Source organism: Macaca fascicularis, chromosome 16, assembly GCF_037993035.2.
Source record: "Macaca fascicularis isolate 582-1 chromosome 16, T2T-MFA8v1.1".
In the NCBI taxonomy this organism is placed as follows: Eukaryota; Metazoa; Chordata; class Mammalia; order Primates; family Cercopithecidae; genus Macaca; species Macaca fascicularis.
Window position 1 is genome coordinate 45,359,103 of NC_088390.1, and position 26,192 is coordinate 45,385,294.

Below are 26,192 nucleotides of genomic sequence, written 5' to 3' on the forward strand. Positions count from 1 at the left end.
GCTCAGGCTGGAGTGAACACCCACCTCAGCTCCCAATTAGCTGGGACTACAGGCGCATGCCACCACGCCTGGCAAAATTTTCATATAGTTTGTAGAGACAGGGTTTTGCCATGTTACCCAGGCTAGTCTTGAACTTCTGAGCTCAAACAATCCACCCACCTCAGCCTCCCAAAGTGCTGGGGTTACAGGTGTGCATCACTGCACCCCAGCAATTGCAGAAATCTTAATAAAGATTGCTCACTTTTCTCCACTGTGTATACAAAAATTATGATGGTTATTTCAATGAAGAGCTGAGAGAGAGTGTTTAGAAAACATCTTCAGTATTAGTGTACTAATTTATCCACAAAATACAACAATGAGATCTTTTTCTCAAGTATTAGACTCCTTTTAGTCTTGTCTGTCTTATACACATGGATCACGATAGTTTAGCTTATGATCATTTTCAGTAATTTTTAGTTATGGAATGGAGGATAACTTTTCAGCTCCTGTTTGCTATTCTTATGTGTTTATGTGCTTATATAAAAATAAAGTGATCTTCATTCCATGTTTTGCTATGGACATGCTGGAGTAAGTGAGGCTGGACTTAAGATGTTTTAAAAAATAAGTGCAGGGCTGGGTGCGGTGGCTAATGCCTGTAATCCCAGCACTTTGGGAGGCTGAGGTGGGTGGATCACGAGGTCAGGAGTTCAAGATCAGCCTGGCCAACATAGTGAAACCCCATCTCTACTAAAAATACGAATCCTAGCGGGGCATGGTGGCGGTACCTGTAGTCTCAGCTACTTGGGAGGCTGAAGCAGGAGAATTGCTTGAACCCAGAAGGCAGAGGTTTCAGGGAGCCGAGATTGTGCCACTGTACTCCAGCCTGGGCGACGCAGCGAAACTCTGTCTCAAAAAACGAAACAAAACAAACAAGCGAAAAAAAACAGTGCGAACTCCCCATTTTCTCATACCTCAATATTGGGAACTGTGAGGCTTATACTCATATCTTCCACATTTAAGACTAAGAAATTATGTTTGATATAACACCTTAGGGCTGGATACTGTGCCTCATGCCTATAATCCCAGCATTTTGGGAGGCTGAGGTGGGAGGATCGCATGAGCTCAGAAATTTAAAACCAGTTTAGGCAACATAGTGAGACCCTGTCTCTACAAAAAGATTTAAAAATTGGTGGTGCATGCCTGTTGTCGCAGCTACTCCAGAGGCTAAGGTGAGAGGATTGCTTGAGCATTGGAGGCCGAGGCTACAGTGAGCCATGATTGCGCCACTGCAATCTGTTTACTTTTCTGTTTGGGAGAATATAAGGGTTACTTTAAAAAAACTCACAAGGACGTCTCCAGACCTAGAAACCTTCTCAAGAGAATTCTTTTTAATATTTAAGAATAAACAATGGCGATATTACAAAGACTCTTCCAGAGAATAAGCAAAGTCAGATTATGCCTAATCTGGTTTGATGAAGCCAGATCACCTTAATACTAAAACTTTAGAAGAACATTATAATACAAGAACACTACATAGATGTGAAAAATCCTAAATAAAATATTTGCAGCAAAACAACATTATATAAGATACCATATATATTGTATCACAGTCCATTTGGGATAAGAATATATGGACATAATTATAGTATAATATATAGGACACAATATTTGCTGTGTCACAACCCACTTGGGATAAGAATATATAGAACACAATTCTTCAATATATAGGACGCTATGTATTGTATCACAATCCATTTGAGATAATCCACAATATAAGGCTGGTTTATCACTCAAGATCAATGAACATAATTTGCACATTTAACAGGAGAAAATTATATACTTATCACAATTGATGAACAAAAAGTATTTGATAAAATTGAACATATATTCATTGATAATATCTTAATAAATAGTTTCTGGTTCTTTGGATTTTTAAATTTTTCTCAAATTATCAAACTTGTTTAAACACAGTAAACCTGGTCATATTGAAGTCTGTTTCTGATAACTCTAATGTCTGGTTCCCTTTTGGGTCCGTTTTTGTTGTGTGTTGTTTCTGCTGGTTCTCATTTATGATGACTTGAGTCCTTGTGAAGCGGCATCGTTTGTCTAGGGTAATACCTGAGGTTTGTTGTCTCATGCCAAGGAAATTGAAGATGCGGACACACAAGGAGTGGGTTTAAGAGCAGAAGTTTAACAGGTGAAAGAAAGAAGAGAGCTTCCTCCTGTAGAGGGAGGGGGCCCAAGCAGGTTTCTGGGATTGGGGTGAGATGTGATTGGTTTTATAGATGAGCTTGAGGAGGTGGTGTTTGATTTACATAGGGTGTAGTGGATTGGTTGGACCAGGTGTGCCATTTACATAACGTGTAGAGGCTGGCTATCCCACCACAATCTTTTATTATGCAAATGGAGTCTCTATCTGGCTGGTGCCATATTGCCTGCACATGTGGTGACAACGAAAAGGGAAGAGGGAACCTCTATGTTGAATATACCTGACTTCCAGATATCCCTTTTCTATTGGCATAGCTGCTGGCATTCACCTATGCTTGCAGCTTGATCTTTCAGGCTGCTTTTTGTTAGAAAAGAAATAATTTCGGGGCTGATTTTTATATAAAGGAAAACCTTGCTGAGGACTCCCTTACTCTCACTAACTGCCTGCTTAATTTCTTTTTAACTCCTATTATCACTTGTTTGCCAGAATTTATTTCAAAACTTTTTAGAAATAGTTTTGAGTTTGGGATGACAGTGGAGTTCTGGGACAGTATCAGTCTTGAGTAATAATCCAATTTCAGGGATTAAGATTATTTAAATGAAGTTCACCTGCAATAGCTGTGCTCGCCTTATTGCTGTCGGTGGACTCTTCTATTGTATATTTCTTTATGTTCAGAACCAAACTTGGAGGGAATGTCACCAAATAGACCCATTTGGCAGGACTTTGACTTTCATAGATGATTTTCTAGTTCCATCTATCAAAAACACCACTTAGTTTCTTAGCACCCTACCTCCTGCTTCCTAGAATCACCAGATACCTCTCGGTCTAAATGCCCAGCTGAAATGTCTGAATTTCCTTATTCTTTCGGATTCTGACTTTGTAACTCAGTACCTTCAAGCAGCATTTTACAAAAATACTCTCTTCGATTTTCCTAGTTGTTTTCATTAGTGGAAATCAGATTGATCTGATTTCCCCAGCCTGCCATTATTGAAACTAGAAAATACGTTTCCTTATTTCTTTTTTAACCATTTCTAGGTGATACATTTTTTGAGATATAACACGGAGAGTATGTTAAAAAGCCATGTAGTATGTGCTCCTTAAGAAAAATACTTATCTTAAAGTAATTTTATAGTTATTTCATTAAGTCACTTTCTCTAAAAGTGTAATCATTACTCTTTTACTCTTTCTGATGACAACTTCCCTTGTGGCTTCATAGAGGTTATTAACCACTTTGTTATATAGAATGATTAATTATTAATTTTTTTGTCTTAAATTTTTTGTCTCACTGCAATTGTGAGGATAAATATATTCATTGCATATGCACTTGGATGGAGCTCCTTAGAGGAAATAATCTTTTTTACATTTTCTGCATTTCCAAATACAACTTGCATAATATTAATGTTTTTTCCTTTGATTTTCCAAGTAATTTGACTTTCCTCATAAAGAATATCAGAACCATTAATTTTTTACGGTAGTGAAAAAGGAAAAAAATTAATATTGAAATTGTTCAAATGAGATTATTTGACACATTTATAAAATCTTGGTCCATATTTTCTAGTTCCCTCATTACGGTCTTATTTTCATGTGTGTTAACCCCAGTGTGGTCAATTGATTTAATAAAAATGCCCCTGTTTTCTCTTGTTATCTGATAACTTCTTAATGACAACTAACAGCTTTTGTGAGAGCAGCACCATTAGCACTAATGGATAGGGAGGCCACCTGATATGGCATGGGAAAGGTTAAAGATGACTAGTGACCCCTCGGCAAATCTGCTTGCAGCAGAACAGAGTTAAGTACCGTGCTCATTTGAATTATAGGTCATAACGGATTTTCTCACACTTTCGTTATAGTCTCTGATGTTCAGCTGTCTTCCAGCTCCAGTTTAGTTATGTGAGTACTTGTGTGAAGATTCATCAGTGATTTAATGAACATTTTTATGTAGATAACTCAGATTGTGAGGACACTCAGTCTAATTTTTCATCTCCTTTTGGCCAGGTTATACTTCTCTATTCCTAATTTTTGCTGAGGCTTTATAATTTTTCATATATATTTGAGAAAACAGATATATACATACTCTGTCTACTAAAATTAATTGGAGAGACAAATTACTGTGAGGTGATTTAGATTTCTGTTCAATAACATTATCAGGTAACTTCTGGACACTAATGCCCATAGATGTGCTTGATGCTAACATGGAAACAAATTTACCCTAAAAGCAAGGGTCTTTACAAATGCAGAAAACTTTCAGCACTTTTCTCTAACCCCCCGACTCCCTGCATGGTTAATGGATTATGATAAATAGTAGTATCTTGTAACTTGCTATACAGATTGCAGATGTGATGACTTAAATTTTGAGTTTAGATTTTTGTCCACTACTAAGACACCTCCATCAATAGTCATGGTTTTTTTTTTTTTTTCCCCCCCAGGGAAATATCAAACACTCTTCGTGTAATATGAGCCATTGACTATGAAATATACTGCCGTCTTCTCTTTGTGGATTCTTTTCCTGGTTGTCTTATGTTAACTTTTACTGTTGTGGTTTGCTTTGGTACACATTACTTTCCACTTTTCATGTGCTCCAGTTCTTTTAGTTTTATTCCTTTTCATTGGTATAAGAGCATGAAATAATAGGCTCAGGGGCAAATGGGGAGGATATACAACCAAAGACTTTAAAACTAAAAGGCATTCCTTTGATAAAGGGATAGCTGCGTTTAAGTGGGAGCATCTCCATTAGCATTAATGGAGTGAGTACATCAACTGAGGCATCTCAGAGGTTAATCAGGCTTCCTGGCCTGCTCTTGACATCAATACACTGTGGCGCCTCATTCTGTTGGTCCTTCAGAGGCTTACTTGACAACAGTCTAACAGAATTTGTGTAAGTCGTTTCTTGTGAATTATTGAAAGAAACGTTTGGCTGCTAATTGAGGAACGCTAATGTGTTTTATAATCACTGGAGTTTGAGTTTTTAGCACTAAACAAAACAGTTACAATTGATTTGTGGCTTTCTCTTGGTTTTAGTCTGCTGTTAAGTTATATCTTTTTGTTTGAATTCAGCAGATGGCTTTGCTGGTCATTTTTATTTAAGTATTTATTAGTACATTATTATGGATTTTAATTTTTCCTCTTTTCCACCCATCAGACATCTGTGTTTTGTATTCATTAACTCTGAGATCACAAGTAGTAACAGAAATAGATTACAAGGCAGTACAGGATAGTGTAAAAATCAGGCCCTGGAGACAGATGGTCCCAGTTTTGAATTCTGACTTTGTCGTTGGGTAACTGTTTGAGCTTCCATTTTACTTAACTTCCCTAGCCTTGATTTTCTCTTTCATAAAATTGAAGTATCTGAGGAAATCTATCAACGTAGTTTATGTTAAGTGCCTTCACCAGTCCCTAGTCCATAGAAAAACCACCGTGAAACATAGCAAAATAAAATAATGCATCTATTATTAGTGCTAGTTTTATGGTATTTTAATAGAACATTTCTTTGGAAAATACTTCTCCCCTTTTCAATTTTAATCTAATTATTGCTTAAATCACGTTTAGACCTCTATATACAACTGTCTTTGTGTACTATTTATGAATTAAAATTTGAAATACCATGTATATAATAGTTTATATTTTCAAATTTAGCCGTAGCATGTGCCAGAATTAGGTGAGAATTATTTTTTCATAATTGTTTTAGAAAAGATAGTCACCTCATTGAAGATTAATTTGAAGTATTTTAATGAAACTTTTTTTCTAACAACATGAGAATTGGAAAAATGTACCTATATTATTTAAAATGTAGTTTTTGATATATTTAAGTATTCTAGGGTGCCTGTTTTGGTCCTACTGATGATACCCTTCTTCAGCAATGTGTGACTCCCATATATTTGTCTTTATTTTAGTTTTCTTCCTTTCATTTTTTTTTCTATAGACTCAAACTTGAAGCTTTCTTCCTTTCAGATGAAAAAACTTGTTATTTAGAAAAATGTTTCTGTTAATGCATATGAGGATAATCAGAGGATATTTACATAGAAGAAAAAATATTTCATGAGTTAGTTTTACTTACATGTTTTGAATGAAATGGAGCTAAAATATAATTATAAACATCTTAAGTTATCTTTAATTGAAATAATATAGTAGGAGCACCACATTTAATTGTTTTCTGTTACCAGATAGAAAATAACTCTCAACTAATTTAGTATGATACTTCATTCATCCAGTAATTAATATCTTAGACAGAGACTGTGTTTCCCATATACCAAATCTTGGTATACAGTATTATATACCAGCATATTTATATATTTGCTTTGGAAGCACATTCTTTTCCACATAGGTATTCTACCAATGTCTCAGTCTTTTTCATACTAGAAAACAGATATACAATTAGATTTATAATATTTCAAAAAATTGATCATTTCATAGTTTCTGCTTCTTTCTATGTCATTGATTTTAAGATGTATACATTAAGAGGAGAGAATGAAAGAAATATCTTTTATAAAAATGTAATTGCACCCTTATGTAAAACAGAGCTCTTTAATTTTTTTAACTATGGCTTTATCCCTGCCATGATGACTTTAGAGACTTTACTGATGCCATTCCCTCAAACTAATAGTGATATTCTAATTAAAATTCAAGATCATTAAAAGTCAAACTGAATGTCTGTGACAGTTTACTGCTATATAAAAGAATTTAACATAATGATTAGGAAAATTAATAAAATGCATATTTCTATGTAGAATCCAAATACTGATGTGAAGTCATACATTTTACCTTTCATTGTACAGACACTGAAAAGTGGCCTGACAATGGTGGGGAAAGTGGTGACTCAGCTGACAGGCACGCTACCTTCAGGTGTGACAGAAGATGACGTTGCCATCCACAGTAATTCGCGGCGGAGTCCTTTGGTCCCAGGCATCATCACAGTTATTGACACCGAAACTGTTGGAGAGGGCCAGGTAAGAAGAACTTTTGGTGCGCACAATGTGTGTTACTTGCAAAGATGGGGCTGAGATCAAGATTAGTCAAAATGTGTTTGGTCTAGGAGATTATCAATTTGGAATTTGAGGAATTGAGATTATTTCAAATGAAGTTTTTCTTTAAAAATGATTAGTAACAGGCCTGGCGCGGTGGCTCAAGCCTGTAATCCCAGCACTTTGGGAGGCCGAGATGGGCGGAACACGAGGTCAGGAGATCGAGACCATCCTGGCTAACACGGTGAAACCCCGTCTCTACTAAGAAATACAAAAAATAGCCGGGCGAGGTGGCAGCGCCTGTAGTCCCAGCTACTTGGGAGGCTGAGGCCGGAGAATGGCGTGAACCCGGGAGGCGGAGCTTGCAGTGAGCTGAGATCCGGCCACTGCACTCCAGCCTGGGCTACAGAGCGAGACTCCGTCTCAAAAAAAAAAAAAAAAAAAGAAAAAAAAAAATTATTAGTAACATGTTAGAACCTGCTATTTTGAACATTATTAATGTATCAAATCTGAAGGTAAAGTCCAGGTTCTAAGAGATTCTCTCATCTGTGAGGACATTTGTTTCATAAATAAATAATTATGTAACATTTAATAGTGTTCTGTTCATAATATTCTTTTTCTTTACTTGCCATCCCAGAGACTCAATTATTGTTTCTTTTTTGTGTATGTAATAACATTTGTCATAACCCAAATTATAAGATTAATAAATTACTTTTTCTTTCTTTTTTCTTTTTTTTTTTTTTCTGAGATGTCACCCAGGCTGGAGTGTGATGGTGCGATCTCGGCTCGCTGCAACCTCTGCCTCTTGGGTTCAACCGATTCTCCTGCTTCAGCCTCCCGAGTAGCTGGGATTATAGGCATGTGCCACCACGCCCAGCTAATTTTTGTATTTTTATTATTTATTTATTGAGACAGAGTCTGGCTCTGTCGCCCAGGCTAGAGTGCAGTGGCACGATCTTGGCTCACTGCAACTTCCACCTCCTGGGTTCAAGCAATTCTCCTACCTCAGACTTCTGAGTAGCTGGGATATAGGTGTGCGCCACCATGCCCAGCTAATTTTTGTATTTTTTTAGTAGAGTCGGGTTTCTCCATGTTGGCCAGGCTGGTCTCGAACTCCTGACCTCAAGTGATCGGCCCGTCTTAGCCTCCCAAAGTGCTGGGATTACAGGTGTGAGCCACCATGCCCAGCCTTAATTTTTGTATTTTTAGTAGAGACGCGACGCGGTTTCACTGTGTTGGCCTGGCTGGTCTTGATCTCCTGCCTCAGGTGATATGCCCGCCTTGGCCTCCCAAAATGCTGGGATTACAGGCATGAGCCACTGCTCCCAGCCATATAAATTTCTTTTTAAAGGCAGGACCATACCTATTGGGAGGAATTGATAAAAAAAAATTAATCAATAATTGCAACTTACATAATTTACTGAGTAGTATGAGAATTTATAACAGATGTTTTCTTAACAATATAAAATATGTGAAATCTTAAAGTGGCATATCAGAATACATATGTGGCAATAGCTTATTATAAAATCTTGTATCTTCAGATACAATGTACTGTAATGTTAACAATCTAGCTTTAGAAACATTTACAATGAGTGATTATAAGCATGGAAATACATGTTACATTTGCATATAAATCTTGCTGGTAAGATAGAATTTGGGTTGTTTTTCCCCCATGCACTCAGGAACTCTATTTTCTTTTGTGTCATAGTCTTCACTTTAAATATATGTTTCTTAAAGGAAGGTAATTTTTTTTATTCTGATAGTGTGTGATCACTGATATAAAAATACAATCTAGAATCAATTCCTAGAATGAGATAGGAGTAGGACAGTATTGGTGAAATAAAATTTCTTTTAGTTTTTATATAGAATATATATTTAATTCTGTATTCAGAACACAATGCTTAGAAACTGTGTGAGCTGTTAAGGTATTAGCCTTAAATATTGCATATGTTTTGAGAAAATCTGTTTCCAGTATATATGGGTTGATGTCTTGATGAAAAATTACACTTGGCAGCTGCTTATGTGCTAGTTCCTATAGTAAGATTAACAGCATTTCAAGAACATTTTTCTGCAATTGAAACAAAAAAACTTTGAAATTCTGGATTATTAAATTTGGCTCTTGTATTTTACTTGAAATCTGAATACGAATTCTCTGCCTCTCCTGTCTTAACTTTGTGGTTAGCCAAATATGTTACAGAGTTATATTTTTTTAATGAAGTGCTAGAAAACTTTTCAGTTGACTGTAATGACCTTGTGTTAATTAGTTGATGTGGATACACACAAATGTTCTCTTTTTTAATTGAAATGAAAAGTATAAACCTTTAGTGTTGTGTTAGAGTAAAAAAATTCCTTTTGTTCTTTGATTTTTTGATTTTTAATTAATTCACCTACAAGGCCACCCACATTTATTGGGTAGTAACAAGTCTCCTCAACATTGTCTAGGACCATACATCTGTTAAAGATCCAGCATTTGTTGATGGAGAGATTTGGGGTTATTTCAAAATAGAAACTGTTATCTCGGTATTTTTGATGAAATAGAGGTGTAATTCATATATTTATTTTGTTAAATGGAAGTATGGGGACATATAATTATATAAAAACATAACATTTAGGCCTTATGTTTTAAAATGTGGTTTAATTTTTTCTTCAAGTTCATTAACTTTTTATGACCTTTAAAAAGGAAGTCTTAGTTTTGTAGTATGGAAATGTACTGTAGGTTGGAGAGTTGCAAAAGTTCATTTGTCTATGATAAATGCATTGATAACACTTGAAACAAATATGTTTATTAAGAAGAATCATAGAAATGTTAACTTTTAAAAGTTAAGAATCTTGAATATTGTTCAACATGGAACATTCTACCTTTTCTGTTAATGGTTGGTAGCCCCAATCTTCCACTTATGACATATTCTGAAATTTTAACTTGATTAAAAAATTCTGTTAGAGGACAGGAAAGAAATTGATTTTCAATAAAAGGTAAATTAGTATGTACATTTTTTTTTAAAAAATTACAATTTTTAAAGCAACAAGATGTGTGCAGTATAATACTGTCTTTCTTTTAATTAACATGAATCTGTTTTTTGTCAATAAAATGTTTTTGTCTCTGATATATAGTTCAGTTTGAGTACAGGCTGTTTTTAGATTATGCTGGATTGTATTAAAACTGCAGTGGTTAATGTCTTAGATTTATCGCTTTTAGCCCCTTCCACTGATGTTTAGCCTAAACTGTAATGTTTTTCCTTTTCCAAATACAACTCAGATTTTATATGAAAAGCTGACAATACATTGATTTTTACTGTTTAAATCCCTTGAGCCTTTAATAATGATATATTTTTTGTATTTACAGTGTTAGTATATAAAATCGGATTCACCATCCTTCTGTTGCCATATTGATTAGTTTGATTTTATGGTGATGGGATCATTGTGTGTTAACTGCATTAAGGAGGAATGGATTTGGTTGACTTTGCATCCATTTTTATCTGTGTTACTTTCATGTTTTATTTAAAAGCATTTCTTGACCAGAATAAGTTAAGTGGTATAATTTGCTTTTTACACATTTATATAATTGAAGTTAGCAATGTGGCAAAATCTCTAATGGAAATAAAATGCTTCAGAATGATGACATAAATCTGAGCTATTTCTTGCCTGGGGAACAAGTGTTAATAATAATAATGTAATAGCTTCTGAGATGTTTTGTTCATGTGATGAAGGCTTATCCACCTTGTATCAATTCTTGTACTCTGCTTTGTTTAATGTAGTCAGGTTGTTAATACAGACTTAAGAGTTCATCCTACTTTGATAAGTGGTGAGTAAAGATTATATGTTTTAGGAAAATTATACTGGGTATCTCTGACATTAATGGTTTAATGTTTTAGGCTAGGTGATGATGTAATGGAGAAGATTCTTCCAAAAGTATCTGGTTGTTTATATTTATGAAGTCCCTAAAGAGAACATTCAAAGAATCTTATGTAGTGGTAAGATTAATGTGTCTTTTTGCTGGATGGCTTCTGTCTTTGTTATTGCCATCAAACGGAATACTCAATGCTAATTGTGTTGGAAAGAAACATACAGGGTGTAGGGTTATAATATATGAAAGGAAAGGGAATCTTGTAGATAAAGTTTAAAGTAGAAAAACGGGCAAAAGATAGAAATAAATATTTCATAGAAAAATTAAAATACAGTTGACCATTGAACAACATGTGTTTGAACTGCGCAGGTCTACTTATATGTGGATTTTCTCTGTCACTACCAGCCCTTAGACAGCAAGACCAACTCCTTCTCTTCCTCCCTTTCCTCCTCCTCCTCCTCAGCCTACTCATGGTAAAGACAATGAAGATGAAGAACTTTATAATTGATTCACTTCCACTTAATGAACAGTAAATATATTTTCTCTTACTTTAAGAATATAATCTATAATACATATATGAAATATGTGTTAATTGACAATTTTGATCATCAGTTAGGCTTCCAGTCAGTAGTAGGCTATTAATAGTTAAGTATTGGAGGAGCAAAAGTCATATGCAGATTTTCAGCTATTCAGGGGGTCAGCACTTGTAAACATGAGTTGTTCAAAGGTCAACTATACATATAAATGTTGTAAAATATGCCCATAACTTCACTTGTGATTAATATAAGAGAGCTGCAGATTAAAACTGAGATACCGTTTTTTACTTATCAGAAACTGAGCCACTCAAAAGCTTGCAATACATTCTATATTTTTAACTTTTAATTTAGAAGTAATTATAGACTCACAGTGAGTTACACATGCCTTTCATCTTACTTCCTTCAGCTTAACCTGAATGATGATGTATTTTGTAGCTATAGTATAGTACCAAAACAAGAAAATTTTCTGAGTGATGTGGGTTAAGGAAAAAAAAAAAAAAAACTCAGAAAATGGACAATGATACACTCTGATAACTAGGCTACAAGTCTTATTCAGTTTTCTCTATTTGTTTAACCTGCATTCATTGGTGTGTTTATGTGGGCATGTATAGGTGTGCGAAATTTTATCCCATGTGTACGTTCACGTAACCCCCACCACAGTTAAGATACAGGACTGTTCTAAACTGTTTCATCAACACATAACTTCTTTGTATTTCATGACCATCCCTCATCCCACCCCATCCCTTTTTCCTGATAACCACTAATCTGTTTTCCATCTGTATGGTTTTATGACTCTGACAATGTTATGCAAATTGAATCATATATTATGTAATATTTTAAGATGGACTTTTTACACTAAATGTATTGTCTTTGAAGTCCATTCAGGTTGCAGCATGTAATTCGTTCTTTTTTTCTTTTCTTTTCTTTTCTTTTTTTTGAGATGGAGTCTCACTCTGTCACCCAGGCTGGAGTGCAGTGGCACGATCTTGGCTCACTGCAAGCTCTGCCTCCTGGGTTCATGCCATTCTCCTGCCTCAGCCTCCTGAGTAGCTGGGACTACAGGTGCCCGCCACCACACCTGGCTAATTTTGTGTATTTTTTAGTAGAGACGGGGTTTCACCATGTTAGCCAGGATGGTCTCAATCTCATGATCTTGTGATCTGCCCACCTCGGCCTCCCAAAGTGCTGGGATTACAGGTGTGAGCCACTGCGCCTGGCCGTAGTTTGTACTTTTCAATCACTCTGTTGTATTCCATTGTACGAATATGTCAATTTGTTCAATTATTCACCCCTTGAAGGACATTTGCATTGTTTCTGGCATTTTTCTATTATGAATAAAGCTGTCATGATCATTTGTGTAAAGGTTTTTAATGCGGATATGTTTTCATTTCTCTGTAAATGCCCAAGAGTATTACTGAGTTGTATAAGTGCACTTTTAGAAAGGAAATGTGCAACTATTTTCCAAAGTGCCTGTGCTGTTTTATATTCCCACCAGCACTGTATGATAGATAGCAGATTACCCAGCTGAATCCGTGGAAGCTGAAGAAAGTGGTACAATGTCTTTAAAGTACTGAAATAAATGAACTGGCAGCCCCAAATTCCATTTGTAGTGAAAGTATACTTCAGAAATGAAAGGGAAATAAAGGCATTCTTAGAAAAAAAGGAAAATTAAGAGAACCTATCACTCACAGATCAACTCTTAAAAATGGCAAAAAGAAGTTTTCCAAGGAAATGACAATAAAAGAAGGCTTAGAACTTGAAAAATGAAAGAACAACAATGGGGTGGGTAAAAATAAAGGTATATGTAAGATATCCTTAATGAATTTATAAGATTATATTTGATGATTGCATTAGAAATTGTAACATCATCTGATGTGTAGTGATCGATGTATGTGTAAGAAATACTTAATATTTTTATATTTTTAAAAATGGGGACATAAATTGAACCCTTTAAAAATCAAAATTTGTGCTACAGTGGACATGATCAAGAAAATGAAAAGACAACTCACAGAAGGGGAGAAAATGTTTGTAAATCATATTTTTGATAAGGTACCAGTATTCACAATATGTAAAGAACTCTTATAACTCAAAAATAAAAAGACTACCTAATTTTCAATGAGCAATGGATTTGAATAAACATTTCTTTGAAAAAGATATACCTGTAGCTGATAAGCAGAAATTGGGACCCTTCTAACCTGCTGGTCAGAATTGTGCATTCGCTTTGTAAAAGAGTTTCAAAGTTCTTCCCAAAATGTTAAACAGAGTTATATGACTAATATATATCCACGATAAAACTCTGAATATTTGCAGCATTGTTTGCAATAGCCAAAAAGTAGAAACAATCTAAATATTCCTGAACTGATGAATGGGTGGATAAATAAAATGTGGTATATGCAAACAATATATTATTATTTAGCAATATAAAATATACATTTTAGTGGCATTAAGTACATTTGTAATGTTATGTAATTATCAGTACAGGTACTATCCCTTTCCAAAACTTTTTCACCATCTGAAACTGAAAGTCTCTGCCCATTAAACAATAACTTCCCAGTACTCTGTTTCCCAGGCCCTGGTAACCAGCATTCTACTTTCTGTGTTTGAATTTGCCTGTTTCTAGGTGCATCACATAGTGCAGTCCTAAAATATTCGTCCTTTTGTGTCTGGTTTATTTCACTTAGCATAAACATTTTCAAGGTTAATACCTGTCGTAACATATATCAGAATTTCATACTTTTTAAAGGCTCCATAATATTCCATTGAATGTGTATACTGCATTTTGTTTATCTATTAATTGATAGACATTGGCTTACTTCTACCTTTTGCCAATTTTTTTTTTTTTTTTTTTGAGATGGATTCTCACTCTGCTACGAAGGCTGGAGTGCAGTGGTGCGATATTGGCCCACTGCAACTGCTGCCTCCTAGGTTCAGGCGATTCTCTATAATCCCAAGTAGCTGGATTATAGGCACCTATCACCATGTCCGGCTAATTCTTGTATTTTTTTGTAGCGACACAGTTTCGCCATGTTGGCTAGACTGGTCTCGAACTCCTGACCTCAAGTGATCTGCCTGCCTTGGTCTCCCAAAGTGCTGGGATTACAAGCATGAGCACTCGTGCCCCGCCACCTTGAATAATGCTTATGTGAACATTGGTATACATGTTTCTAATTGAGTCTCTACTTGTAGTACTTTTGGTTATGTACCTAAAAATCAAATTGCTGGATCATATGGTAATTCTATATTTAATTTTTTGAGGAATTACCAAACAATTTTTCACAGTGGCTGGACCATTTTACATTCCCACCAGCGAATGTCCAATGATGGATAAGGGTCTCAATTTCTTGTGTATCCTTACCCCAACACTACTTATTTTTCTTTTTTAAAATAATGACCATCCTAATGAGTGTAAAGTAGTATCTCATCATGGTTTTAGTTTGCATTTACCTAAGGAATAGTGATGTTAAGCCTCTTTTCATTTGCTTATTGGCCATTTGGTTATTTTTTTAAAATTGATGCATAATATTTGTACATATTTTTGGGGTACATGTGATATTTTGTTATTTGCATAGAATGTGTAATCATCAAATCAGGGTATTAGGATATATATCACCATAAGCACTTAGCATTTCTATGTGTAGAGAACGTTTCAAGCCCTCACTACTAACTGTTTTTAAATGTACCGTGTGTTGTTGTTAACTATTGTCACTCTACTATGGAATGTTAGAACTTATTCCTTTTATCTAAGTGTACATTTGTACCCAACCTGTCTGTCTTCATTCTTTTTTCTTTTTCTTTTATCTGACTGGATTAGTTTGAAAGGCCTGTCAACTGAAATCTCTTTCTTCTGTTTTGTCTAGTCTATGATTGAAGCTTCTCAATTTGTTTCTTTTTTTTTTTTTGAGATGGAGTCCTGCTCTGTCACCCAGGCTGCAGTGCAGTGGCATGATCTCAGCTCACTGCAAGCTCTGCCTTCCAGATTCATGCTATTCTCCTGCCTCAGCCTCCTGAGTAGCTGGGACTACAGGTGCCCGCCACCATGCCCAGCTAATTTTGTGTATTTTTTAGTAGAGACGGGGTTTCACTGTGTTAGCCAGGATGGTCTTGATCTCCTGACCTCGTGATTCACTCACCCCGGCCTCCCAAAGTGCTGGGATTACAGGCGTGAGCCACCGTGCCCAGGCTCACTTGTATTTTTATGTCATTCATTGAGTTATTCAGTTTCAGGATTTCTGTTTGGTTCTTTCTTATGAAATCTATCTCTTTGGTGAATTTCTTTTTCATATCCTGAATCATTTTTCTTATTTCTTTGTAAATGTTATCTGTGTCTGCTTGTATCTCACTGGGTTTCTTTAATATCAGTATTTTTGAATTCTTTTTCAGGCATTTTATACATTTTTTAGGGAGGTTAAAACCTATTGTTGGAGAATTGTGTTTCTTTGGAGGTGTCATATTTCCTTGCTTTTTCATGTTTCTTGTATCTTTTCATTGATATCTGTGCATCAGGTGTAACACTTCTAATTTTTTCTTTCTTGAAACGAAGTCTCACTCTGTTGCCAGGTTGGAGTGGTGCAGTGGTGCAATCTCAGTTCACTGCAACCTCCGCCTCCTGGGTTCAAGCGATTCTCCGGCCTCAGCCTCGCAAGTATCTGGGACTACAGGTGTGCGCCACCATGCCCAGCTAATTTTTGTATTTTTAGTGGAGACGAGATTTCACCGTGTTGGCCAGGATGGTCTCGATCTCTTGAGCTCCTGATCCACTCACCTCGGCCTCCCAAATTGCTGGGATTGCTCACTTCTAATTTTTAAAATTGGCTTTCACAGGGGAAGGCTTTTTCCTGTTTTTTTTTTTGAGGAAATAATGAGATGTTATTTTTAAATTGGTAATACAATAGGAAGATGATAAATCAAAGGAGTAGGTAGCAGATGCAGGTATAGTCAATCAATGAGCTGTATTTTACTGGAATTTAATCAATATTAACCTGAAATAGATGATAAGTTAATATGCATATTGTAGTCCCTCCAACTACCACTAAGAAATTACTCAGAAAAAGTAACAGAGGACTTAAAATATTAATGCTAAAAATATTTTCTAAACACAGAAGAAGAAGACTGGAGGAACAACAAACACCTAAGACATATAAACATACATAGCAAAATGGCAAACTTAAAATCCAATTATAGCAACAATATGTTAATGATAAATGTGTCAGATCCAAATTGCTTGAGATTCAAAGACCACTTGTTTGAAAATAAAAGGATGGTAAAAAATATGTCACGTGCTTTAAAAATTTTAATGTAAGACCTCAAACTGTAAAAATCATAGTAGAAAACCTAGGAAATACCCTTTTTGACATCTGCTTTGGTAAAGAATTTTTGGCTGAGTCCCCAAAAGCAATTGCAACAAAAAACAAATATTGACAAGTGACACCTGATTAAACTAAAGAGATTCTGCACAGCAAAAGAAACTATCAACAGAGCAGACAGACAACTACTGAATGGGAGAAAATATTTGCAAATGATTTATCTGATAAAGGTCTAATATCCAGCATCTATAAGGAACTTAAATCAACAAGTAAAGAACAAATAACCCCATTAAAAATGGGCAAAGGACACAGACAGGCACTTGTTAAAAGAAGACATACGTGTGGGCCAACAAACATATGGAAAAATGCTCATCATCTCTCACCATCAGGGAAGTGCTAATCAAAACCACATGAGATGCCATCTTAACACCAGTCAGAATGGCTGTTATTAAAAAGTCAAAAACCAGCTGGGCCTGGTGGTTCATGCCTGTAATCCCAGCACTTTGGGAGGCCAAGGCAGGCAGATCACGAGGTCAGGAGATCGAGACCATCCTGGCTAACACAGTGAAATCCCATCTCTACTAAAAACACAAAAAATTAGCTGGGCATGGTGGCAGGTGCCCATAGTCCCAGCTACTCGGGCGGCTGAGGCAGGAGAATCGTTTGAACCCGGGAGGCAGAGGTTGCAGTGAGCCGAGATCATGCCACTGTACTCCAGCCTCGGCGACAGAGCAAGACTCCATCTCAAACAACAGCAGCAGCAACAACAACAACAACAACAACAACAGATGCTGGTGGGGCTGTGGAGAAAAGGGAACACGTATACACTGCTGGTGGGTGTCTGAATTAGTTCAGCCACCGTGGAAAGCAGTTTGGAGACTTCTCAAAGAACTTAAACAGAGCTACCATTTGACCCAGCAATCCCACTAATGGGTATATACCCACAGGAAAATAAATGGCTCTACCGAAAAGAGACATGTACTTGTATATTAATCACCATGCTGTTAACAATAATAGCAAAGATATGGAATCAGCCTAACTCCCCACCAGCAGTGGATTGAATAAAGGAAATGTGTTATACATACACCATGAATACTACACAGTCATAAAAAGAATGAAATCACGTCCTTTACAGCAACGTGTATGGAGCTGGAGCCAAAATCTTAAGCAAATTAATGGAGAAGTGAAAAACCAAATACCCCATGTTCTCACTTACAAGTGGGAGCTAAACATTGACCACACATGGACATAAACATGGAAACTATTAACAGACACTGCGGACTACTTGAATGGGGAGAGAAGAAGTAGGAGTATGGGTTCCTACTGGGTACTATGCTCACTACCTGGGTGCAATATACCCATGTAACAAACCTGCACATGCACCCCTTGTATCTGAAAGTTGAAATTTTAAAAATATGTCATGTAAACAATAACCATAATAGAATTAGAGTGGCCATGGTAATATTAAAGACTTTACATCAAGAAGTACTACTAGAGTAAAAGAGAGACATTTCATTCACAATAAAGGGTCAATATAATAAAACAATTGTTAATACACAGCACAGATAAAAATTCTTTTTTCTTTTTTTTTTCTTAGTGATACTTGTTCTGGAAAAACACTATTAATATGTACAATTAATAAAACAATTATTAGCATATAAATACCTAACAACACAGCCCCTAAAAACATTGAATAAAATCTAACAAAATTGAAAGAAGAAATTGTAGCTCTGTTTTTTTTTTGTTTGTTTGTTTTTTGTTTTTTTTTTTTTTTTGAGACAGTCTCACTCTGTTTCCCAGGCTGGAGTACAATGGTGCGATCTCGGCTCACTGCAACCTCCGCCTCCTAGGTTCAAGCGATTCTCCTGCCTCAGTCTCCTGAGTAAGTGGGATTACAGGCACGCGCCACCAGGCCTGACTGATTTTTGTATTTTTAGTAGAGACAGGGTTTCACCATGTTGGCCAGGCTGGTCTCAAACTCCTGACCTCGTGATCTTCCCGCCTCAGCCTCCCAAAATGCTGAGATTACAGGCGTGAGCCACCGTGTCTGGCCCAATTTTAGCTCTATATTACAGCTCAAGATTTCAATAATTTATTCCTCATTAGTTGATAGGAGTAAGCACTCTGTAATTTTCCCCATGCATGTTAGTAAACATGTACGACTATTTCTCTATTAAAAAATAATTGATAGAACAATTAGATAGAAAATTAGAAAAGACTTAGAAGACATGTTTAACACTATTTGCTAACTTGACCACCCCAAACTGCAGAATGCACATTATTTTCAAAAACATCTGGGACATTCATTGTACATGATAGAACAGATGCTTGGCCATGAAACAAATCTTAATAACTTTAAAAGGATTAAACTCATGCAGAGTATTTCTCTAAGGACAATGGAAATCAATAACAAAATTCAATTTGGGGAATCCCAAATATTTGGAAATAAAACGCACTTGTAAATAACTCATGGGTCAAAGAAAGACGCTTAGGGACATTAGAAAATATTTTGAATTGAATGAAAATGAAAACAACATATAAAAATTTATGGAGTATACCTAAACTATGGTATTATATGGAAGAAAATTTATAGCTTTAAATGCTTATATTAGGAAAAGAAAATGGCCTGAAATTAATAATCTAAGTGTTTCCCTTAAAAGATGATAAAAAGAAGAGCAAATTATAACCAATGTAAGACAAATGAAGCAGATAATAAAGATCTGGATAGAAGTTGATAGAACAGCAAACAGTGAAATATTGGAAAAGTCTAAAATTGGTTATTTGAAAAGATCAATGTAATCAATGTATTTGTAGCTAGATTGAATTGGAGGTTCTAGCTAGAGCAATAAGGCATAAAGATCGGCGAGGATAACGTTCCAGACATTTTTATGGTGGCTTGTTGTGGTGGTTTTGATACTGTATAGCATGATTGAACTGTAAAGTTAAAATGGGTAGCTTTTATGGTATGCGAGTTGTATCTTTGTAAAGCCTTCACACACACAAATTTCACACACACAAATCTTGGTGCTTAAGTAGATTTTTTTTTGGGCTATATTTGCAAATATGTTGTAACTGATAAAATAACTGTTCTAGTCATTTACTGTGTATCTTTCAGGGCAGGAATAACTTTTGGTTTATAGTCTGAGCTCTTAGCAGAGTATTTTACACATAGTAGGACTTTAGTCTAACATGTATTTTTGAAAGAAAAAAAATAGCATCGCCATTGTAGGACAACGTCCAAGGTTACTTAAAATCAAATTTCTCTGTGTCTAAATACTATGATCCAAAATTGGTGTAATAGGTTTGCTTTCTGAAATATTAGATAAGTAAAATAATTTTTAAAAAGTTTTTGAACTTACAATGGGAAATTATATGGAATGTAAATTATATTTCAGTATAGCCTTAAAAAGAGGAGTAAAGAAACTCCATTTGAGATACAGAGGCACCTATTCTAATGTACCTCTGCTTTTATGATTTGATAGTCGTTTCAAATATGTTCTATTTCTTTCTATAAACTAGGAGTTGAAGAACACAACTTTCATTCTATAGTATGAAAATGTTACTGGATGATTTCTCTATACACCTGTTTGTTTATGGTTAACAAATTATGTTGTTTTCCCCCTGTTCTTATATTTCAATAATGGGCAAAAAATTGTGATTTTCCAGCAGATCCCATAACACAGTAAGACCTGTATTTCCTGTCCTTGGATAAAGCTCTAAGTGATTACATTTTGTAAAGAATTGAAAATAGTTGATTGTATCTCTTTTTTTCCTTCCTCTGAACCTATACTTGAAGAAGTAATTGTTTCATCTACAGTCAAGTCAGCTGACTCTTTTCAGAGTTTATATGACTGATGTGCTTGGGGGCATGTTATATGTCTTCCTCAATTCTAAAGTGGAATTCTCTCCTTATATTGGCAAGAATAATCTACTAGAGTGGAAACATGTTATTTGGTCAGTGGTATTGTGATGTACCTTCTTACAGTCTTCAAGCTTGATTATTGGTGAGAAAATATTTACCTCCATTTGTCTTTATTTCTTTTGTGGAGGTGCTTGTGAGTGAGGATTCTGACAGTGATGGCATTGTGGCCCACTTCCCTGCCCATGAGAAGCCAGTGTGCTGCATGGCTTTTAATACAAGTGGTAAGTTCTCGCTCTGTCTTTTTTTTTTTTTGTAGACCATTTATACAATGAGTTTTCCAGCCAAATATGGAATATGGAATGTGACTTTTCTTCATGTATCAGTGTATATCAGAAAAGTTATTAAGTCATTATATTGAATAAGTGAATTTATAATAAAAATTTACTACCCCTCTAAAATCCCGCTAAAATTAGTTTTGTTCTCAATAAAGTAGCTATTAAACAGCAGCCATGTAGGCAATGCTGTTGAGTTACATTGATTTCTGTTTATAATTACTCCAAGAACTTCAGTATTCCAAACTAGAATATTAATACATACGAGCAGTGTCTTTTTTGCAACTTGAAGTTTCTGTGTAACTTACAACACTTTGTAAGCCAATTTAATTTTCTCGTTTATTTTTTTAGTGGTGCTCTTTTTCTGTTTCTTCTTAAGGTTTACTCCTTACATTTTGTTACATCTTTTTAGTTCCTTTTAATATAGCATAGGATTTGTACTCTTAATTTTCTTTTCACAATATCCAGAGTAATTGTCTTATTTAAATTCTGCATTTGCAAGATTTTTAAATTTTTATTTAATTTTACTATTTTTTAAAAGAAGATAAAGACAAAGTCTCACTATGCTGCCCAGGCTGATCCTGAACTCCTGGCCTCAAGCAATTCTCCTGCCTTAGCCTCCCAAAGTATTGCCACCATGCTTGGCCAGATTTTTTTCATTATGATAATGTTTTTGTATTTCTCTGTTCCCTGGATATCTATCTGTTTAACTGGAAGTTAAGTCTAGAGGTATAAACCCATTCAGGCTAAGGAGTTTGTGTGTGTTTGTTTGTTTCTAAACGTTGTAAGTATTGCTGTCTACATCATTTCATCCCAATAGGTGACACATTATTTTAGGTTGTCTCCCTGTTTGTGGTGCTATATTTGATCACAGGAGTAAGGTAATGACTATCAAGTATCTACATAATTGGAAATAGGTTTTTCTTATGGATATTAGCAAGTACTCTACAGTATGTCATTTTGACATTATTTCTGATGCAACTTTTAAATTAATAATTTTGTTACATTGAAGGTTGTAGAATGGTGGGTTTTGTTAATTCTGTCCTGGTCTCTGCATTTGTTGGCTGTTACTCTTCTATAGAAAATGTTTTCTGTCATCAGCCAGGAGTAAACACCATTTCTCCTGTATATCAAAAGTGGTATAAATGCCTAATTCGCTCTCTCTCTTTTTGTTTTAAATGACCAATTTTCACAGTAAGGAGTTGGTGTAATACTTCCAGTGGTAGGAAACAAGTTACAGGTTGAATACTTTATATCTGAAATGCTTGGGCCAGAAGTCTTTCTGACTTTAGATTTTTTTTTTTAATATTTGCATGTATAATGAGTTATCTTCAGTGGAACCCAAGTCTAAACACAAAATTTTATTTGTTTCATGTATACCCTATACACACAGCCTGAAGGTGATTTTATACAATATTTTAAGTGATTTGTGCATGAAACATAGTTTTGACTGCATTTTAACTGAGACTTTGTACATGAGGTCAGGTGTGGATTCTCCAGTTGTGGCATCATGTCAGTGCTCCAGTTTTGGAGCATTTAGAGCATTTTGGTTTGCGTTATAAGAAGAATATAAATTTTTGTGAGGATTTTGGTTTTTCAGATTAGGAATGCTCAATCTGTATTTTAAAAATACTTCGTAAATAAAACTGCTCTCGTTTTCAGAGCTGGTATAGTCATTATAAACTTGCAGTCTTTTCAGATCTTATCCATTTGGTTGATGTATCTAAGGAGCATGCTATTTTTAATCTGAGTTTTCAGAAATGATTATATCACTGAAAATTGATGGGAAAAGCCCATCCTTTTCCCCTTCTTTTCATCTTTTCAAATAAAGAATGATAGTAAGAGATTACCATTATATAGAGATACTATTTTATAAAGCACTTTGAATAATCTACCCTCTAATCTCTTAATAAGTCATCTTTGATTAAGGGAACAGGATTTTTATAGTGATTGGTAATCAGTAGGATTGATTTAATTAATAAAGGCAAGATTTATTGAAATTCTCTGAGTGTTGCAGGAATTAAGTTAAATGTGAAAAAACAGCCTGGAAGTTATGTCACTTGTAGCAGTCCACTTGGAATAACCAGTATGACTCATATTGATATTCCATCTGTTATGTCAAATCTCCTTTGTGTTACTGTATATTTCATATAACCCTATAGTGCTTCTGACACTGGCAGCTATATTTTCTTCCTATGACTTTGCATTCTAAGAAGAACATATAATATAAAGAGTGTTGCAGTCGTCTCTTATCGTCATCCACAATTAATTTGCTATCATAAAATGGTTTCATAATTTTGATCTACATTTGCCATTTGATTTCTGTGACCTCTCATATTTGTGTTTATACAATAAGGTTAAAAATAGCAATATTTATACCTGTTCTTCTGTGTTGCTGGGACACTAGGTTTATAACTCTATGATGTAATTTATTTTGTGACAATCATTTGTTTAAACATTTGTTTCCCTTGCTAACTTCTCTGTTCCTCCTACAAAGAGATCAGATGTCATTAATCTTTGTGTCTCTAGTGCTTGGCATGGTGTCTCAGAGTAATAGGAAACTTAGTGAATTATTTTGAACTGTTCCCCACTGTGTATATATGGCATTGTATTAGGCATGGTAGTCTCTATTTTGACAATGAAAGTGATAGTTCAGTTCAGTACTTTTTAATACTTTTTTTCTTCCTTCCTCCCTCCCTCCCTCCCTCCCTCCCTCCCTTCTTTCTTTCTTTCTTTCTTTCTTTCTTTCTTTCTTTCTTTCTTTCTTTCTTTCTTTCTTTCTTTCTTTCTTTCTTTCTTTCTTTCTTTCTTCCTTTCTTTCCTTTCTTTCCTTTCTTTCCTTTCTTTCCTTTCTTTCCTTTCTTTCCTTTCTTTCCTTTCTTTCCTTTCTTTCCTTTCTTTCTTTCTTTCTTTCTTTCTTTCTTTCGTGTTTTTGAGATGGGGTCTCACTCTGTTGCCAGGCTGGAGTGCAGTGGCACGATCTCAGCTCACTGCAACCTCCGTCTTCCAGGTTCAAGCGATCCTTCTGCCTCAGCCTCCTGAGTAGCTGGGACTACAGGCGTGTACCACACCCAGCTATTTTTGTGTGTGTGTGTGTGTGTGTGTGTGTGTGTGTTCTTTGTAGAGACAGGGTTTCACGATATTGGCTAGTATGGTCTCGATCTCTTGACCTCATGATCCACCTGCCTTAGTCTCCCAAAGTGCTGGGATTACAGGCATGAGCCACTGCGCCCGATCCTTTCCTTATTTTTCTATAGAAATTTTGATGAGAGTCGACTAAAGTTCTTCTGGAATTTATTCACTTTGAAATGGTTCATGGTGTATAGTTTCCTTGTTCTGGTATTACATAATTGTTTCATATAGCAATCTATGAAGCCTGTTAGTATCATTGGAAATATTCCCATATGGAGATGCTAATTAGTTAACTGTACCTGTAAACTTGTGAGTGATGAAAATAATGGTTATTTTTATATCATTTCACATTTATATATAATTCTCTAAATATTGCTTATGCTTCAAAATTATGATAGAGCCTATAATTTAATACATTAACAAGAAAGCACTTATACTACTTATATTTTAATTTTTTTTAAATCTTAAGTATTTTATTTTGTGTTTTAATTTCATTCTGAGAAAGTGGTTCTTTTTTTTTTTTTTTTGAGGCGGAGTCTCGCTCTGTCGCCCAGGCTGGAGTGCAGTGGCCGGATCTCAGCTCACTGCAAGCTCCGCCTCCCGGGTTTACACCATTCTCCTGCCTCAGCCTCCGGAGTAGCTGGGACTACAGGCGCTCGCCACCGTGCCCGGCTAGTTTTTTGCATTTTTTAGTAGAGAAGGGGTTTCACCGGGTTAGCCAGGATGGTCTCGATCTCCTGACCTTGTGATCCACCCGTCTCGGCCTCCCAAAGTGCTGGGATTACAGGCTTGAGCCACCGCGCCCGGCCGAAAGTGGTTCTTAGGCTTCATCATATTGCTAAAAGGATCCACACTACAAAAATGTTTTAGAACCTTTTATTAAAAAGGTTGAAGCTTGCTGGTGTGATTTCACCTGTGATTTCACCTAACACATTGGAAGATGCCTCTTTCACTAGTAACTCTATTCACCTTGTCTGGCTAAGTCTTGGTGATTCACTCAATAAGAGATAGTCCCTATGCATAGAGTCTGTTTGCTGGTTAGTTGCAAATGCACAAATAGGGTCTTACGGAAGGAAAACCCTTTGTGGAGTAAGGACAGCATGCTAGCAGATAAGTATTAGCCTGGTTTTGAGGTACTGGAGATAGTTCTTCAAAAAGAAATCAGTTCCAAGCTGGGACCTAAAAGATATTCAATTAGAAAATAATGATTCAGTGCCTGGCACCATAAATATTATTTGAGTAAAACAGGCAAGAAAAATATGGCACATTTGAAATAGGTTGTGAACCATAGTCTGTATAGTGGACTCATTAGTTTGTTGTGCACAGATACGTTTTTCAATGTGTCCTCATTTCTGCAACATTTTATAAATCCTTCATACCTGTTTAGATATCTCTATTCAGTGGAGGGTTTATAACTCAGCAGCCACTCATACAATTGGTTTGCACAATGCTTTATAGTAGCTGGTAAGCAATTACTTACAATTCATCTTAATTATTTACTTTCAGCTTTGAGTATTTTTGCTGTTCTGAATATTGACTGATTACTTGATTATGAGCAAGGATGCAGAAAATGCTCAATTCTCAATGATTTGGAAGTCTGGATTTTTTTCTTTCTTTTTTTAATTAGCAAGTGCTAGTCAGTAGCTACCCAGCTTCGTACAAAAAGTCATTGGGGTTAGCCATGGCTTCTAACCATTAATCAGCTTGTATCATTAGGTGACATTTTATTTTGCTTTGCTAGTTTCTGGTTCATATTTACTCTTCTAACCCTTTTGATTGGTATACATACATATACACACACACTCATAGAAGACATGTTTTAGTGAGGAAACTGCACTGCTATTTGTAAATGCATAGATACCTCAGTAGCTGGGTTTTTTCCCTTAAATTATTATTTGTCTTATAGTTTAAAAAATGTTTTTGTGAGATAAAATGATGTGTTTTCTAGCACTCTTCATTTAAGTCCTCCCCACTAGCAAATCATAAATTTACTAATGTGATTCAGAAATGCAGCATTATAAAATGAGGTAGGAGCTG

The 26,192-nt window shown here is 35.5% G+C and overlaps 1 protein-coding gene across 19 annotated transcripts in view; it reads left to right on the forward strand.

Moving 5' to 3' along the window:
* Nucleotides 1-26,192, forward strand: part of BCAS3 (BCAS3 microtubule associated cell migration factor) — a 711,835-nt gene that overhangs the window by 218,763 nt on the left and 466,880 nt on the right. For all 19 annotated transcript variants that reach the window (XM_065531261.1, XM_065531260.1, XM_065531264.1 and 16 more), the window contains exons 12-13: nucleotides 6,961-7,131; nucleotides 20,879-20,972. In XM_065531261.1, the coding sequence (XP_065387333.1) occupies nucleotides 6,961-7,131; nucleotides 20,879-20,972 (265 nt within the window). The remainder of the gene's footprint in view (nucleotides 1-6,960; nucleotides 7,132-20,878; nucleotides 20,973-26,192) is intronic.